General features: G+C 35.8%; 1 protein-coding gene across 1 annotated transcript in view; it reads right to left on the bottom strand.

The window, feature by feature from the left end:
• The window catches only part of smarca2 (SWI/SNF related, matrix associated, actin dependent regulator of chromatin, subfamily a, member 2), a 98,482-nt gene extending 83,681 nt beyond the window's left edge, over nt 1-14,801 (bottom strand). The window contains exons 1-6 of the mRNA XM_059338211.1: nt 14,667-14,801; nt 12,820-13,083; nt 11,975-12,104; nt 10,680-11,084; nt 9,454-9,555; nt 4,159-4,408 (exon numbers count right to left, since the gene is read on the bottom strand). Of these exons, the coding sequence (XP_059194194.1) occupies nt 4,159-4,408; nt 9,454-9,555; nt 10,680-11,084; nt 11,975-12,104; nt 12,820-13,053 (1,121 nt within the window). The 5' untranslated portion in view covers nt 13,054-13,083; nt 14,667-14,801. The remainder of the gene's footprint in view (nt 1-4,158; nt 4,409-9,453; nt 9,556-10,679; nt 11,085-11,974; nt 12,105-12,819; nt 13,084-14,666) is intronic.
• Nucleotides 14,802-16,067: the final 1,266 nt, after the last annotated feature.

The following is a 16,067-nucleotide window of genomic DNA, read 5'->3' as shown; positions in this document are numbered from 1 at the left end:
TACCATCATTACCCAGCAACAAAACCTTCTTTTAATCCTCTGGGGTCCAAAAATACACAAAAATCATGAAATCTGAAATAAAATTATACTATTTATGACAATAAAAAACACAAATATGCTCAATTAACTGTTTCAGACCTAAAAAAATGTAATCATATATTGCAAGTATGAACATATAAAGGTGAAATTCAAATACAATAAAACTATACACAAAAAATGACCATAAAAAATGAATATTCATAGGAAAAGTGTTAGATAATTAGACCCATTTTTTCCAGTTTTACAAAATGCCACGCCAGCCTCGTCCCATCCTGCTTTTACACTTGAATAAAAATGTTTGTACTATCAAATTAAAACAATCATATCTTGTTACGGCGCTTTGAAAAAAGCCACATTATCTGATCACGCCAGTGTGATCATAGACCCCAGAGGATTAAGCACCAACCTCATCCTGCTGAATAGAAGTTATTGTGAGATTCAAAGTGAAAGTACAACTTTTGGACGTTCGACCATTAGAGGAACAACTATAAAAACATGGCCTGGTCCAAAGTTTGTGAATGGCAGATACGCAGCAAGTTGTTCGTTTTGTATCATTACCATTCAACAAAACCTATTGATCTTTTCTTGTCAGCTTCAGTGGTCCAGGAAAGCTGAGAATCAATACTGAGATACTTAAAAAAGCCCATTTTGCAGTATTCTCATGTAGCTTAGTCTCACCCTTATACTCGCTTGAGGAAAACATTGGATCATAATTAATGTGCTCTGACTTTATGGTTTCTCAGGGAGCCTTGTGTATATCAATAAGCAATGTAACAACACCACTGCTGCTGTATTTTTGGAGCAGTTTCACAGGGGTGCTGCCTTTTTTAGGTGGCCTAATTGGACAGAGCAGTGAAGAGGGCAACTCTCTCTGGTCTCTGAGCATTTCTTGACCGATGCTGATTGTCAGGGGTGATCCGAGTGCACGAAGGAGAGATCATCAAAACAAGAGCGTTGAAGTTTTATGAAGGAAAACAAGCCTCAGAGCTGCAGCCAAGATTGAGGGCTGTGAGCCTTCATCATATATCAGAAGTCTTTGTTTTAAAAAAAATAAAAAAAGATTCAGTCTGTGGGCTAAAATCACAGGAGACGTCATCGAGCTGTGATTGTGTATGCACACAAAAAACTCACAAAAACATGTGCTTTACTCTGAAAATCTTTCATGTCCGAACATTGAGTCAATCAGTCAGGCATTGATCTGACAAGACGGGACTTCAGAAACTTTCTGTCATATTTCCTCACAGTTCAAGTCTGGGCTAAACCAATTTAAGAGACAGGAAACAGCCGACACAAGCTCTAAGATCCGTCTCTGTCTCTTTCTGAGTGTGTCTTCAATCACGGATCTACTTTGAGCCGTCCAGTTAATGCAAAAAACTTCCTGCACTGGGGGAAAAAAATCTGTCTCCACCATGCACAGAGCGTCCTGAAATCTCCATTTAAAAATGATGGTTGCAAAACATTCACTGTGAAAAATAAACCCGTCTGTATGTGAACACCAAGGTTATTATAGTTCACGAAAATTAACAAAATAACGAAAACTAGAACTGAAAAAACATTTTTGTTAACTGAAATAAAAATAAAAAAAAGTGTTTTTAACTAAAACTAACTAAAATTATAGTGAAAATGTCCTTCGCTTTCATCTTTGTCAACTTTTTTCATACGTAAACCTTTTTGGTTGATATGAAATCTATTTAATCTCTCTGGTTTTATGACTTAATAAACTTATTGGGGCTGAGATGGATCAGACAAAGGAAATAAAGGAAACATTTATTGTGACTTTTTTAAATCTCGCACCCAAAAAATACCCCATTACAAAAAACTGAAACTAATAAAAACTAAACTAAAACTAAACATTTTCAAAAAAAAAAAAAAAAATTAAAACTAGCAAACTCACAAAAAAAAACAATAAAACTAACTGAATTTGAAAATGAAAAATCACAACGAAATTAAAAGTAAAACGAATGAAAAATCCAAAACTATTATAACCTTGGTCTCTATTTCTCTTTGTGCATTCATGTGGTTGCTGTATCACCTTTGATCTCGGCTTAAATTATTTCAACAGAGATGGACATGAGAGAAAAAAAAGCACCTTTGTACTTTCTTTTGTTTTAGAGGTCCAAAAACTGGTTTGTTTGTGTTTTATATGTATGAAAGGACTCTTTTAACCTAAAATGATTCTGAACAAACAGACAGAAACACACATTTAATTTTTCAAGTCATCTACCTGTGATTTTTTTTTTTTGCAACATGACAGCCTCTGTTCAAATTAGCCTCCAGTATATTAAAATGAAGCGCCAGAGAAAGGTTAATTAAAACTGTGATGAACAGCTGACTTTGTAAATGTACAAAGCTAAAAACATCATGGGAACCCATTAATGGCTGCCAAGTCTTCTTTTAAATTAGTTTTGTAAATGATGTGGTTCATTTAGAAACACAATAAAGGGATTACATGATGACAGTGTAAGTCAGTGATTGGTTTAATGATTAAATGTAGTGTAAGGTAAGTAATCAAGACAAGAACTGTTGTTTATCCATAGAGTAGAACATCAGTGTTAATTAGGAAGGTTGTCTCCATAGCAACGGCTATGTTATCGCTTTTTGTCATTCTGACAAGCTGAGACGGGACCGATTAGGTTCTGGACTAACTTAAATGCTGCAGGGGGCAACAGTTTTTCATGTTCACTACCACATGTTCACTACCACATATAGGAGCGTGCACTTCACCAGATATGATGAAACTGCAATTTTAAATATGTTTACAGTGCAGTAACTTAACATATTTCATGCTCAAATGCATGTTTAACAGTATAAATAGGAATACAAAAGGTTTGAAGCAAATAAAAAATATCCACTTACTGTGATTTCTTTTTTTTTTAGTGCAAGAACAGCAGACCAACATTATTGCAAGAAGTTATTTTGTGCATTTTTACACTGCACTTTTAAGATTTCATGCTCAAATGCATGTAGTTGTACTGAGGGCCACTTCAAGTGAGGGTGAGGGCCGTATGTGGCCCCCAGGCCTCCAGTTGCCGATCCCTGGTGTATGTGCTTATGTTGCTGAGTGTTAGAGTCATTTTGTATATTGTGGATAACACATACTTCCATAATTGAAGTATGTGTTTTAACCTATTAAAGCCGGGAAAGCAGATACGTCGTTTTGTAGTATTTGTATTTTTTTTCACCTATTTTTGGTCTCTTGGCCAATGAAATGCAACAGAATACATGTGGGAGTGTCGCAATGCATCATGGGACTTTTCCAGAACTTTGAAATCATCACCAAAAAAGACACAAAATGACAAAAAAAGACACAAAAAGACACGTCTAAAAAAATGACACAAAATGACAAAAAAAAGACACAAATGACTAAAAACAGATACGAAATGACCAAGAAAAGACACAAAATGACCATGAACAGACACAAAAAGACACAACATGACTAAAAAAATGACACAAAATGACAAAAAAAAGACACAAAATGACTAAAAACAGATACGAAATGACCAAGAAAAGACACAAAAAGACCATAAACAGACACAAAAAGACACAACATGACTAAAAAAAGACACAAAATGACTAAAAAAGACACAAAATGACTAAAAAAAGACACAAAATGACTAAAAAAAGTAACAATGCATCATGGGACTTTTCCAGAACTGAAATCATGGTGGAAGACGACTATAGCGGAGGGAGCTCAGATATAACAGCTATAAGCTCTCAAATACTTGTTGAATTTCATTTCTTTCTGCTACAGAGGCTGAAAAATCTATTATTTAGTAGGAAGAGTTGACACTTCTGTTGAAGTTATTTTAAAATCACCCAGAGGTTTTACAGGCATTTTTTCCAGGCATTTTAGGCCTAAATGGGTTAAAGTAAAAATAGGCGGAGCCACATGAACACTGAGGTTTTTTTCATTGTTTTTTTTCCTCCTTTCCTCTCCTCAAGTTGTTCTGTATTTCTTTTCTTCGATCTCCCTGTCCTGTCCACCTCTGTCATATTATATGTGTGTTTAAGTTTACGTTTGGACGGGTTGATGGTTACTTTCGTTGTCCTAGTACTTGTTACTCTGTGCAATGACAATAAAGGAAATCTGAATCTGAAACAGGTGATAAAGATAAATACCTGTACTCTCTTTCCTGCAGGATCCCCACCGGGTCGAGGCCCTGTGGCTTCTGGATCGGTGTGACGCGGTTCTGTTTCTGCATCTGGAGCATCGGGGACACCTGCTGCCCGGGAGGCTGAGGGGTCACGGAGCTGCCCGGCATCGGTCCAGCTGGGACAGCCGACGCCTGAGGTGGAGCAGGGGACGGACGTCCACTGGGGACGGGGGTGAGGTGCTTCTGAGCGTTGGCTTGATTATCACCAGCCTGACCTGGAGACCAAGCAGAAGTCTTTGTCTTTTACTGGGTCACACATTGATACAGCTACAGATGATGATGATGAAACTTGCAAAATAATCCTGAGAAGATACTTTAATACTGACATACGATGCATTAATACATCTGTGAATACAGTCATGGAAAAAATGATTAGAATGATTATTTGGACAAATATAATGATAAAAACAAAAACAGCTCATGAGAGTTTAATTTAAGAGCTGATATCTAGACATTTTCCATGGGTTTCTTGATAATGATTTTGATTATTATCAAGAATGTTTCCATGACTGTAGATGTAAAAATGACTAAAAAAGACACAAAATGACCAAACATAGATTTAAAAATGACACAAAATGACCAAAAATAAATGCAAAAAATGACTAAAAAAGACACAACATGGCCAAAAATAGATTTAAAAATGACTAAGAAAGACAAAATGAAAAAAATACAGTCATTTCCATGGTTTTCTTGATAATAACCAAAATCATTATCTAGAAAACCATGTTAAATGTCTAGATATCAGCTCTTAAATTAAACTCTTGTCAGCTATTCTTGTTGTTATCATTATATTTGTCCAAACAAATGTACCTTTAGTTGTGCCAGGCATTAAAATGAACAAGAAATTAAAGAAAACAAGGGTGTTCTAATAATTTTTTCCATGACTGTATATCTTGTTTTTGTGGCCTAAATGTTAAGTTGTGTGATGTCACAAGCACCTTAATAAAACAGACTGTGATCATATTTTATGGACACAGGGTTTCCTACTCCTTCCTTTGAAAATGTACAGCTGCAAACATGAAAAAATCATGTAAAATAAATAGGTTATATATTTTAAAAAATAGGCCTATTTTTTTGTTGTTTTCAAGAAAACCATGTAAAATGTCTAGATATCAGCTCTTAAATTAAACTATTTTTAAGTTATTTTTAATGTTATCATTATATTTGTCAAAAACAAATGTACCTTTAGTTTAGTAGAAATTGGATAAAAAAGGGTGATCTAATAATTTTTTCCATGACTGTATATGTACAAAACAGCATCTGGATCTGACGGCAAGGTGAGTAAGCATAACACTGCCCACAAGAAAGAAAATAAGGATTCCCCCTCAAGATATCAAGGCACTCTGCTTTTATTTAACTACACACTTTAAAAAGCTGTCAACCACACACGAGTCTTCTTCTGTTTTTGTTTTTTTACCCTGGTGCAGACCGGTGTGTTGGCAATAAACGCTGCCGGTCTTTTTTTAATCTTGTAGCCAGGACAAGTTGTTTAGAACGGCATGTTCAGCCTGCAGGTGTACCACAGGGGCCGACCTGGGCAGATCTGTAGAGAAATTAACTTTGTCCACCCACACAGGTAGACAGGTACATATGAACCGGGATTTCCTCAGTTCAGTCAAACACGTACCAGGACTTTTTCTTTTTCACAGATTGACTGACGCACCAGAAACCTACACATAACAATGTAGAGCTGCACCATTTAGAAAAAACGACTTAATTGCAATTAATTTGACTCATGGATTAAAGTTAAAAAAAAATATTCTGACTGAAATTTTATTTGCACTACAGCCAAGTCACATGCAGTGTGTGAAACATGTTCCAGGTGACTTGACACCTGCTTAACAAATACTAATGCATGAGAATTCAGCACCAAATGCAGCCATCACATTTAAATGCTCAACCAAAACTGTTTTACAGGAGGATTTTAAACAGCTGTTCTATTGCATCTTGCTTTTTTTTTGTCTTTTGAATTAGTTATTTTTTCTGCAAAGGTTGTCTTTACTCTCTAAAATAAGCAAGCATCTACATAACTTTTCATAAATAACAATGGGTGCAAATATCTATAGTGCTTTGTCTTATTTAAAAAAATTTAAACAAACAGAACAAGCATCAAACAAACAACACCAACTTAGCGATCTCTGTCTGTTTACAACAAGCACCAGACACTCTGTGCACAGTTAGTGATGCCGGTTTGTTTACAATCACAATGTTTATGATCAGCGGAGACGCTGTGCATAATTAGCCATGCTGGTTTTGTTTTGCAACAGTTGATCAGTCACGTATGTGATCACAGTCGAAACTGTCGCTAAGCGATTACGCGACGATCGAAAACCATACGTCACCTCCAGAGTCTCTAAATCCCTCTGGGGGCTTTTTATAATGGAGACATGTTGAGCGAGTGGACATTAGAGAGGGCGTGGCCTGAGACTTTCCCAGCAGACACTCTTCCCCCTAAAGCAGGGGTGTCAAACTCAAATACACAATGGGCCAAAATTTAAAACTTGAATAAAATCGCGGGCCAACATTGAACAAATAAACCTTTTAATATATACCAAACATGTTTTGCTTTAACATTAAATATGGAACCAGCAATGCTTATAAACATACAATATATAACTAAATAGTGCAGACATGCAAAATCAAATTTCAAATAAAAAACACATCAATGTCATTAATTTATTAAATAAAAATTAAATAAATCATATGCCTCTTTTCTATTTGCATCCTTCTGATTTAAATATCAAAATAAACTTTTTCAACAGGTTAATAAATTCTGCCTTTCTTTTCACCATTTTTGGGAAGGGGTAGCTGGGAGACAGCTCTAGCTTGAGGTTGCTATGACGACTGTCACAGAGGAGCGTTTCTGGGTCCTGTCCTGATTGACGTGCCAAAACAACAGCAGGGCATTGTGGGATTTGTAGTATTAGCGGTAAATGCGCCGTATAATACCGGCGGGTCAGCTTTTATAGTACAATAATTATATAATAATTTGGTATTGCCTCGCGGGCCAAATAAAATTACACTGCGGGCCAAATTTGGCCCGCGGGCCAGAGTTTGACACCCCTGCCCTAAAGGAAACACAGCTTTTGATCTCATCAGTGGCCTCTGTGAACTCAAAATGGCGGAAATCAGTCGTATCGACGGAGAACTTTAATCGATGTTGACTGCTACTGCAACATTGGTAATGATCATTTTTTTCCATCATAAAGTAAACAAATTGCAGGCCTGGACATCTTGCAGCACAATACTTAAATTAGAAGGTATTTTGAAACATATATGAGACTCCAAGGCCACTCATTAATCCAGTCATAGATCATGTTTGGATTAAGCTTGTTGTCTCACCTGGGATCAATTTGCTTTCACAGCATCTTCCAGGAGCTGTTACTGTTGTTCCTGCCTTAAACATTAGACAGCCAAAACACTATTTATTCTGTTTTAAATTGGCCCCAGTGGGAGATGAGATTGTTTTTATTTTTGTATCTTGGGTTGTTTTGTATCTCTTTTTATTGACGTGCTTTTGACCATTAGTTGATCGTTATTTATTTCTGTGAACATTTGGTGGACTAAAATGTCGTGCAAACTGCATGATGGACACTGTTAAAATCAGTATAATGATAGAAAAAAGCCACTAGACAGAGAATGCATACGTTGTTTGGCTTAAAATATTAATATTTCTTCATTATTTTCCCCATACTGTCCAACTCTGTCATATCATTTCAACAGAGCTATTAACTCAGGAGATTTATATAGATTATTATGGATTATTAAAGATACCTGATCCATTTATCATGCAGGAGATTTCCTATATGTACCACTTGTGAGAGATGCAGAGACCTGAGAAAAGTCTGTTTTTGCCTGTGGTGTGTGGGTGAACACTGCAGTAGTATATTTAGAGATCTACAAACAACTGGGAAGGTTCTCAATAAATAAATCCCCTAAAGGTGGATCAATCTTTAAATTTTAATGACTGCTATGATTTTTCCACCAGGGACCCCCGGATTTAGGTCTAATGCTTAGAAGAAATATTTATACAAGAAACAAAAAGAAACAATTCAAAAGTTTGGAAATTCAAATAATACATTTTTAATGCTACCGGGGGGAAAATAAATAAATAAAAAACAGCTGGGTGTAGCCTCAAAATGTTCACTCAGATATTAGATTACGAATGTGTGGAATGAAAACATGTATTTTAAGTCCCAGCTACATGAGCTCACAGTCACTTTAGTCTGCACCAAGGTTATTATAATTAAGGAAAACTAACGAAATAACGAAAACAAGATTTGAAAAAACATTTTCGTTAACTGAAATAAAAATAAAAACGAGTAAAAAGTTTTTTTAAAAACTGTAACTACCTGAAACTGTATTGTGTGGTTACAAAACGAACTAAAATTATAGTGAAAATGTCCTTCGTTTTCGTCTTTGTCAACTTGTTTCATACATAACCCAGTGTTTCTATTTCTCCACCGCTGACTGTGTGTATTCCTGCTTTGTGGGCTTCCAGGAGAAACGTGAGTGAAATTACCGTAATGACAACATGTTGGCTGTAAAGAGAAACTTCTCAGCTTTCAGTAAACATTGGAATTTTCCAGATAGAGCAAATTGTTTAGTTATTATGGTAAAAGTGTCGGCGGCGCAACACTCTGTAAACTTTGGATGTTGTGTTTTCACTGTTTGCAAGTGAAAGTCTTCAATTCAACCATGAGATTACAAATCACTTTTTTTGTGGCAGTGCTGAAAATCCAGCAGCGGCTGCAGAATACATGTAGGGAAACACTGCATAATCCTTTTTGGTTGATATGAAATGTATTTATTTAGCTCTGACTAAATAGCTGCTGGTTAGTGAACCTGCAGGAACACATGGTGAATATGTTACTGAGACTGGGATGTCTACACTAGAACCAAAATTCAAAAGAGTTAATAACCTTATTGGGGCTAAGATGGATAAACCAAAGGAAATAAAGGCAAAATTTATTATGACCTCTTTGAATCTAACACCCAACATATAGCCCATTACAAAAAAACTTTAAAAAATTAACACTAAAACTAATAAAAACTAAACTAAAACTAAGCATTTAAAAAAAAATAAAAACTAAACTATAACTAGCAAACTCACTCTAAAAACTAACCAAGACTAACTGAATTTGAAAACAAAATTTTTTAACTAAACAAATTTAAAACTAAAACTAATGAAAAATCCGAAACCATTATAACCTTGTTCTGCACCTACAGTTAAATCTGCACTTGTAAAGTTGTTACTCACCATCAGGCCAAGGCTTGGGTCCTGTGCTTTGACTGTGTCCTTGCATGGTCGGGGTTGGGCAGGGACTTGACTGGGGACCACCCAAAGGTGCCATTGGTATGCCTTTCAAAACAATAATAATTCATATTTCATTTAATAATTGCTTTGTGAACTTAACATATGTGTCTGTGACGAGATGGTAGCTGCAGTGGGACAGACTTATTGTTTCTTGTAGAAATGCTACAAATTAAAAGTTTCCCGCTTTTCTAAAGAGTTGGTTAAGAGTTTGCTGCATTTCTTTGTTTTATGATAATATGCATACATTTAGATATAAAACTGAATAAATCGTTTTGGATAGTTGGTCCGACAAAACAAGTTATTTAAAAAAAGATTAATAGCATATTCATGTTTTGTGTTCGCTAATTAATTCTTCACACACCTTTTAGATAATTTGGCACAAATGAATCAGCCTCCATAAAAACAGTACAATAATAAATCTGATCTGAATCTGTCGGATTAATATGAAATTGTAATAATTTTGGATGCAAAAGGACAACCACTGTAACATGGATCACTTCCATAATAATAAATATGTAATCACACTACATAACTACATCATATCAAGGGTTTACAGCACTTATATTAATTTTCTTTATTTTAGCCAAGACAAAACAGGCATTTACAAAAATGTGAAAGTCTGAAAAACAAACATGTTGAGACCAAAATTGTGATTCTTACAACAGTAAACATCTCCAACACCAAAAGTTTGTTTTTTAATGTTTTTCACAGCATTCCAGTTTTTTTTTTGGAATCGGGGTTGTAAATTGGTAAGTGTGTTCAGATGTGTTTTATTAATTTATCCTTTATTTATTTTCTCGAGGAATCGTTGAGGGAAACCCCTCATTTACAAAGATGTCGAGAGTACAGAGAAAACACAAAACATCACAGACAAAACACATGCAAAAACATTAAAAACAGTTACAGTGAAAGGCAGATTTATTGGTTATCATAGTTTTAAACTGGCCCATAATTATAATTGTGTTGAGTTTGAGTGAATGTTGTCAGATGTTCCAGGTAGATGCAGCAGAAAAACTGAAAGCAGCTTTTCCAAATTCAGTATTTGTCCGGGGAACATCTAGCATTAAGCATTAATCACTAGAGTGTGTTACATCGGATGACAGAGTCACAAAAAAAAAAAAAATATCAAAAAAACACTTTTGTTTTACTGTAAAACTGTATCTCCTTACCTTGAGGCCTGTTATACGGACTGGCACTAGGTGCCTGCTGCTGTTGTTGTTGTTGTTGTTGTTGTTGCTGCTGCTGCTGTTGCATTGTGGGTAGACTCCTCTTGCCCTGAACAGCCAGTTGGAGGTTTTCAGGCAACGGTTGCCCCCGGCCCAGAATCTTGTAGGCCAGAATCTGAGCTCTAAGCTGCTGCAGCTGGACCGGACTGAAAGCAGAAGGACCCCGCGCCTGCTGGCTCATGTTGGCCATGTTGGGCACGCCGGACTGGGGGTCCATGGGCATCATGGGGCCCGACTGGGAGGGAGGCATGTGAGGCGGTGTGGGCCCCCCACCACCTCCGCCTCCTGACATGGGACTAGAAGCATGCTCATGGACCCCCATGGGGGATGGATGGGGGGATATGTATCCTACAGGAGAGAGGAAAGTGTGTTAATGAGTTTAAATAACCAAAATAAACATCAGTACCCTTAAAAGTAGTGGTTCCCAATTTAGGGATCAGAACCCATCCAAGGGGATTATAAAATAAATCAAGGGGGCACAAGCCTATTAAAAGACAGAAAATATACTGTAAATATTGTACATTCTTAGTGACACAAAAACTGGGTAATAAGTGCAAACAGTCCTCTAATCTTTGCTTTTAATAAAACAGGTTATTTTTACGGTTCGAACCAGTAAAAAGTATTAAAAATAAACCAGTACAAGTACACATAATAACTTTTTGGTTTCTAAAATATGTAGACAGGCTTCAGTAAAATCAAGTATTTCCAAGATACTTAAACCAAATATTTGCCGGACAAAAAATACAGTTTACAAAATTCCTATACCGTCAGAAATCAATGTACACTGTTATTTTCTTTATTTTCTTTGTTTTGATCATGATTATTTAATAATTGCTCATTTCTAGAGTAAGGGATCAAGAGAGGATTTATCTACCCATAAATGACGAGCGAACACCATTTTCAAACAAATATGACAATGGCATCAGTTAAATTTCCAATATTAAAATATTTTTGCTTTACACAAGTAATTGTGTAGATGAAAAAAAAACAGATTATGTTGAAAATCAAGCATTTTTATGCAGCATATTCAAATTCATACATATTACGAACCTTGAAATATGACTGCTGAATTAAATAATTAAACATTTTCCGAACTAGAACTGATCCAGATTTTTGTGCTACTGAGAAACAGAAAGCTGCCTCAATAAAAAAAATAATATAAATGAAGGAATAGTAATACATTTCACCTGCTTAGACAGCACACTGGTTTTAGTTTTAAAAACAAAGTGATAACACACCTTGGCTGTGCTGGTCCATGGGACTCTGAGGAGGCCCCATACCGCCATGCAGAGTTCTCATCCCCACACCTTTCATGTGGCCAAAGTGCATCGCCTCGGCCATGGTCTTCTCATTCATCCCCTCCATGGTCTGAAAGTGGAAAAAAAATCAAGATTCAAGATCATTTGATTGTAAACAACACATTTCCCCCCAAAAAAGGTCTAATTTGTAATGCAACCCTGTAATGAACACCTACACTTAGAATAGTCAAATTAACCCACATATTAAATAAAAGTATCAGCAGTATGTTACAATAGTTTTGGATATTTCATTTGTTTTAGTTTTAATTTCGTTGTGATTTTTTTGTTTTCAAATTCAGTTAATTTTAATTAGTTTTTAGAGTGAGTTTGCTAGTTTTAATTCGTTTTTATTTTTTGAAAAATGCTTAGTTTTAGTTTAATTTTAGTGTTAGTTTCAGTTTTTTGTAATGGGGTATTTGTTGGGTGCGAGATTCAAAAAGGTCACAATAAATGTTTGTCTTTATTTCCTTTGTCTGATCCATCTCAGCCCCAATAAGTTTACTGAGTCATAAAACCAGATGGATGAAATAGATTTCATATCAACCAAAAAGGTTTACGGATGGAAAAAGTTGACAAAGAGGAAAACTAAGGACATTTTCGTTATCGTATTGTCGTATCGTATTATCGTCGTATTTAGTTAGTTTTGTAACCACAAAATATAGTTTCAGTTAGTTATCCTTTTAAAAAAACTTTTTATTTTAATTTCAGTTAACGAAAATGTTTTTTCAATTCTAGTTTTCGTTATTTCGTTAGTTTTCATTAACTATAATATTCTTGCACTGTACCTTGTGCATAGGATACATGCCGTCCTGAGAGTAGTCACTTTGTCCCTGGCCCTGCATCCCGTGAGGTGCATTGGGTGTTCCAGGTCCAGGACTGGGTCCCATCATACTGTGAACAGAGCCTGGTGAGGGATCTGGTCCAGGGCTGGGGCCCAAAATGGGCCCTGGGGATAAGCCGGCCCCCGGAGAAGGGCCAGGATGCGACATACCACCTGACGTGTCTGAAGGGGTGGACATCTACTGGACTGCTGGGAGCATACCAGGCAGCTGCAGGAGACAAAAAGGAGGGACAGGAATTATTTAAGTTGTTTAAAGCTAGAGTGAAGTGTGAATGTCTTATATAAATACATATAAATAGATGTCTGCTCCTTTCTCTGAGGTGCATTTCATGTATCATTTTAAATTATAAGCATAACATAATGATGATAATAATAATAATAACTGTATTTGTGAAGCACCTTTCAGCCCCAAGTGCTTCCCGATATGGCATTAAAAACAAACATAAGAAATACATACATACATACATAAATAAATACAAACACAGAATGAAATATTAATAAAATGTACAAAAACAGTGATAGATTTATTTTCCTGTATTAAAATTAAATCACTAGACAACTTTCCATCAACTGTAGCATCAGTCTAACTGAACACTTTTCTTTATATATATATATACAGTGGCGGTTCTAGACCCATTTTGCTGTGGGGGCCAAGGAGGGGCCAGTGTTTAATCAGTGGGGCACATTAGCACATTAAAAAATGGCAAAGATGATACTGAAGCATTTAAAGTCTTTATTTTAGCTCATTTAAACATCTCATCTAAATTGATCATTTTATCATTAATTTGACACAGGGGCCACAGCAGGGGCCAAAGGCTTCTTCACAGGGGCAGTAGCCCCTGTAGGCCCCTGTGTAGAACCGCCACTGTATATATATATATATATATATATATATATCCTTTATCTAACCAGGTAAAAGTCTCGTTGAGATTAAAAAAATCTCTTTTACAAGAGAGACCTGGCCAAGAAGGCAGCATAAAAAGTGACAGGTTACAACATTTAAACACAGTTATCATAAACAATTAAATACAATTAAATACAAATGCAGCCATCACAACAACACTGAAGGAGCCTCAGTAGAGACTTTATCATACTGCAAGCTGTTCGTCTATAATTCACTGCTGTCAAAAACTCAGAGCAGCTTATTCTACTTGTCTTAATTACATATTTATAATCTTTAAATGATAAACAAATCATTGATCTCTGATCTTCTAATCGGCTGTCAGAACCGTAATTACGATCAATGCTGTCACCCAATTTACAGTGTTAAAATACACATCTAAATAAGTCAATTACCATTAAGATTAATATTTAAATAATGCCGTACAGGTTATATAAATATGTTAAGGTTCGCGTTGTTTGTTTATGTTTATTTACTGTATTTACTGTAACGTTAACTCTGATTGGATCATGGCTTCCCCCAAAAAACTGGTGGCCATCACGGATACGGAGCCAAAATCAATGTTTACATGAAAAACAAGCTCCTGACGTGACCTTGGCGATATTTTAAGACAACATAATCAACTTCGTTATGATATTAATACGCATAAGTGTCACAAAACGGAATAACTCGGACGCTTTCGGGCTGCTGGAGAACAGAGCTGACGGCTAGCAGGCTCGTTAGCCTAGCAGCTAATTAGCATAGCAGCTAGTTAGCATAGCGGCTAGTTAGCATAGCAGCTAGCCTCCAGACTCAACTGAGTCCACATCACAAAGTTCTGACAGTTAGCTGCGCGCCGAGTGGTCACGTGTCAGTATTTATTCCAAACGAAGCGCATTGAGTCACTTTACCTTTCGGCTGAACTGTAATGGCACACAGTTAGATGAAAATATTGTAATGTTTCTTCAAAATATGACTGCTGTCTGTCGGAAAGTTCACTCCCCCTCCGTGTTGTTTTGCTGACATGTTAAACTGTTTCTTCTTTCGCCATTACTGATTTGTCAATGTCACCGGAAGTCCCGCCTCCCCATCCACTGTGATTGGCTAGATCGTACGTCAATCATCATATTTCGGTTCTTGGGCGTGTATCCATGGCTGTAACTTTCTGTTTGAGTGGCTGCGACTGCAAACAAAACGACACTCCTGCAAAAGTTTAAAACACATTTGGAGACTTGTTTGGGGCATAAACAATAATATAGAATAAGTTTTAATGTGACAATATTTGTTTTTAATGAGATAAGCACCAGTGCACGTGGGAAAGCGGGTTGACTCTAACCCTCTTCCTGCTTTGAGCATTAAATAAATAAATAAATAAATAAATAACTCTATGGCCTATTCTTTTTTTTATTACTGTTGCGATTCATAAGCTCTATTTATTTTTTAATTTTGTATTTAACATTTATTTAACCAGGAAGTCCCATTGAGATTCAGAATCTCTTTTTTTTAGAGAGTCCTGGCCAAAATAGCAGCCAAAAGTCAACACAAGTGTCAAAAAATTAACATTTACAATAAAACAAGTGCAATATAACACAATATTAAAACATAATGAGCCTTATTAAAAAAAACAAGCACGTCTCTATCACCACAGTATTGATAGTAGCTTTAAATGGATTGATTGATATCAGACTTTCCTAGTTTAAGCCCCCTGCTTTGAGCATTAAATAAATAAATAACTCTTAAGCCTATTAATTTTTTTTTTTTTCTGTTGCGATTCATAAGCTCTACTAGGTAATCTAAGGTTAGACCTAGTTATAGCACTGGGAGGATACAACAAAGTATCATTTTGAGGTATTTGTACTTGAGTATTTCTACTCCTCTATGATATTTAAGAGATAAATATTTTACATTTTGCTCCACTACAGTTACTTTACAGCTCAAGATATCATTTAATTTGTGGACTGGATTTTTGCAAATGCCTGTTTTGTCTTGGCTAAAATAAGTAAAGTAATGAAAGTGCTGTAATCCCTTGATATGATGTAGTTATGTAGTGTGATTACATATTTATTATTATGGAAGTGATCCATGTTACAGTGGTTGTCCTTTTGCATCCAATATTATTATAATTCCATATTGATCAGACAGATTCAGATCGGATTTATTATTGTACAAAACTCTTTAGAGAAGCGGGAAACTTTTAATTTGTAGCATTTCTACAAGATTCATCATTCAAAACATGCAAAAAATATATTAAAGTAGCACACAGCAAAGTCCCAAAAATAACACTTACTGAGACAGGTGTTTCTGATACAGGA

The sequence above is a fragment of the Centropristis striata genome, chromosome 7 (assembly GCF_030273125.1).
Source record: "Centropristis striata isolate RG_2023a ecotype Rhode Island chromosome 7, C.striata_1.0, whole genome shotgun sequence".
NCBI lineage: Eukaryota > Metazoa > Chordata > Actinopteri > Perciformes > Serranidae > Centropristis > Centropristis striata.
This window is presented reverse-complemented; position numbering and strand designations above follow the sequence as displayed.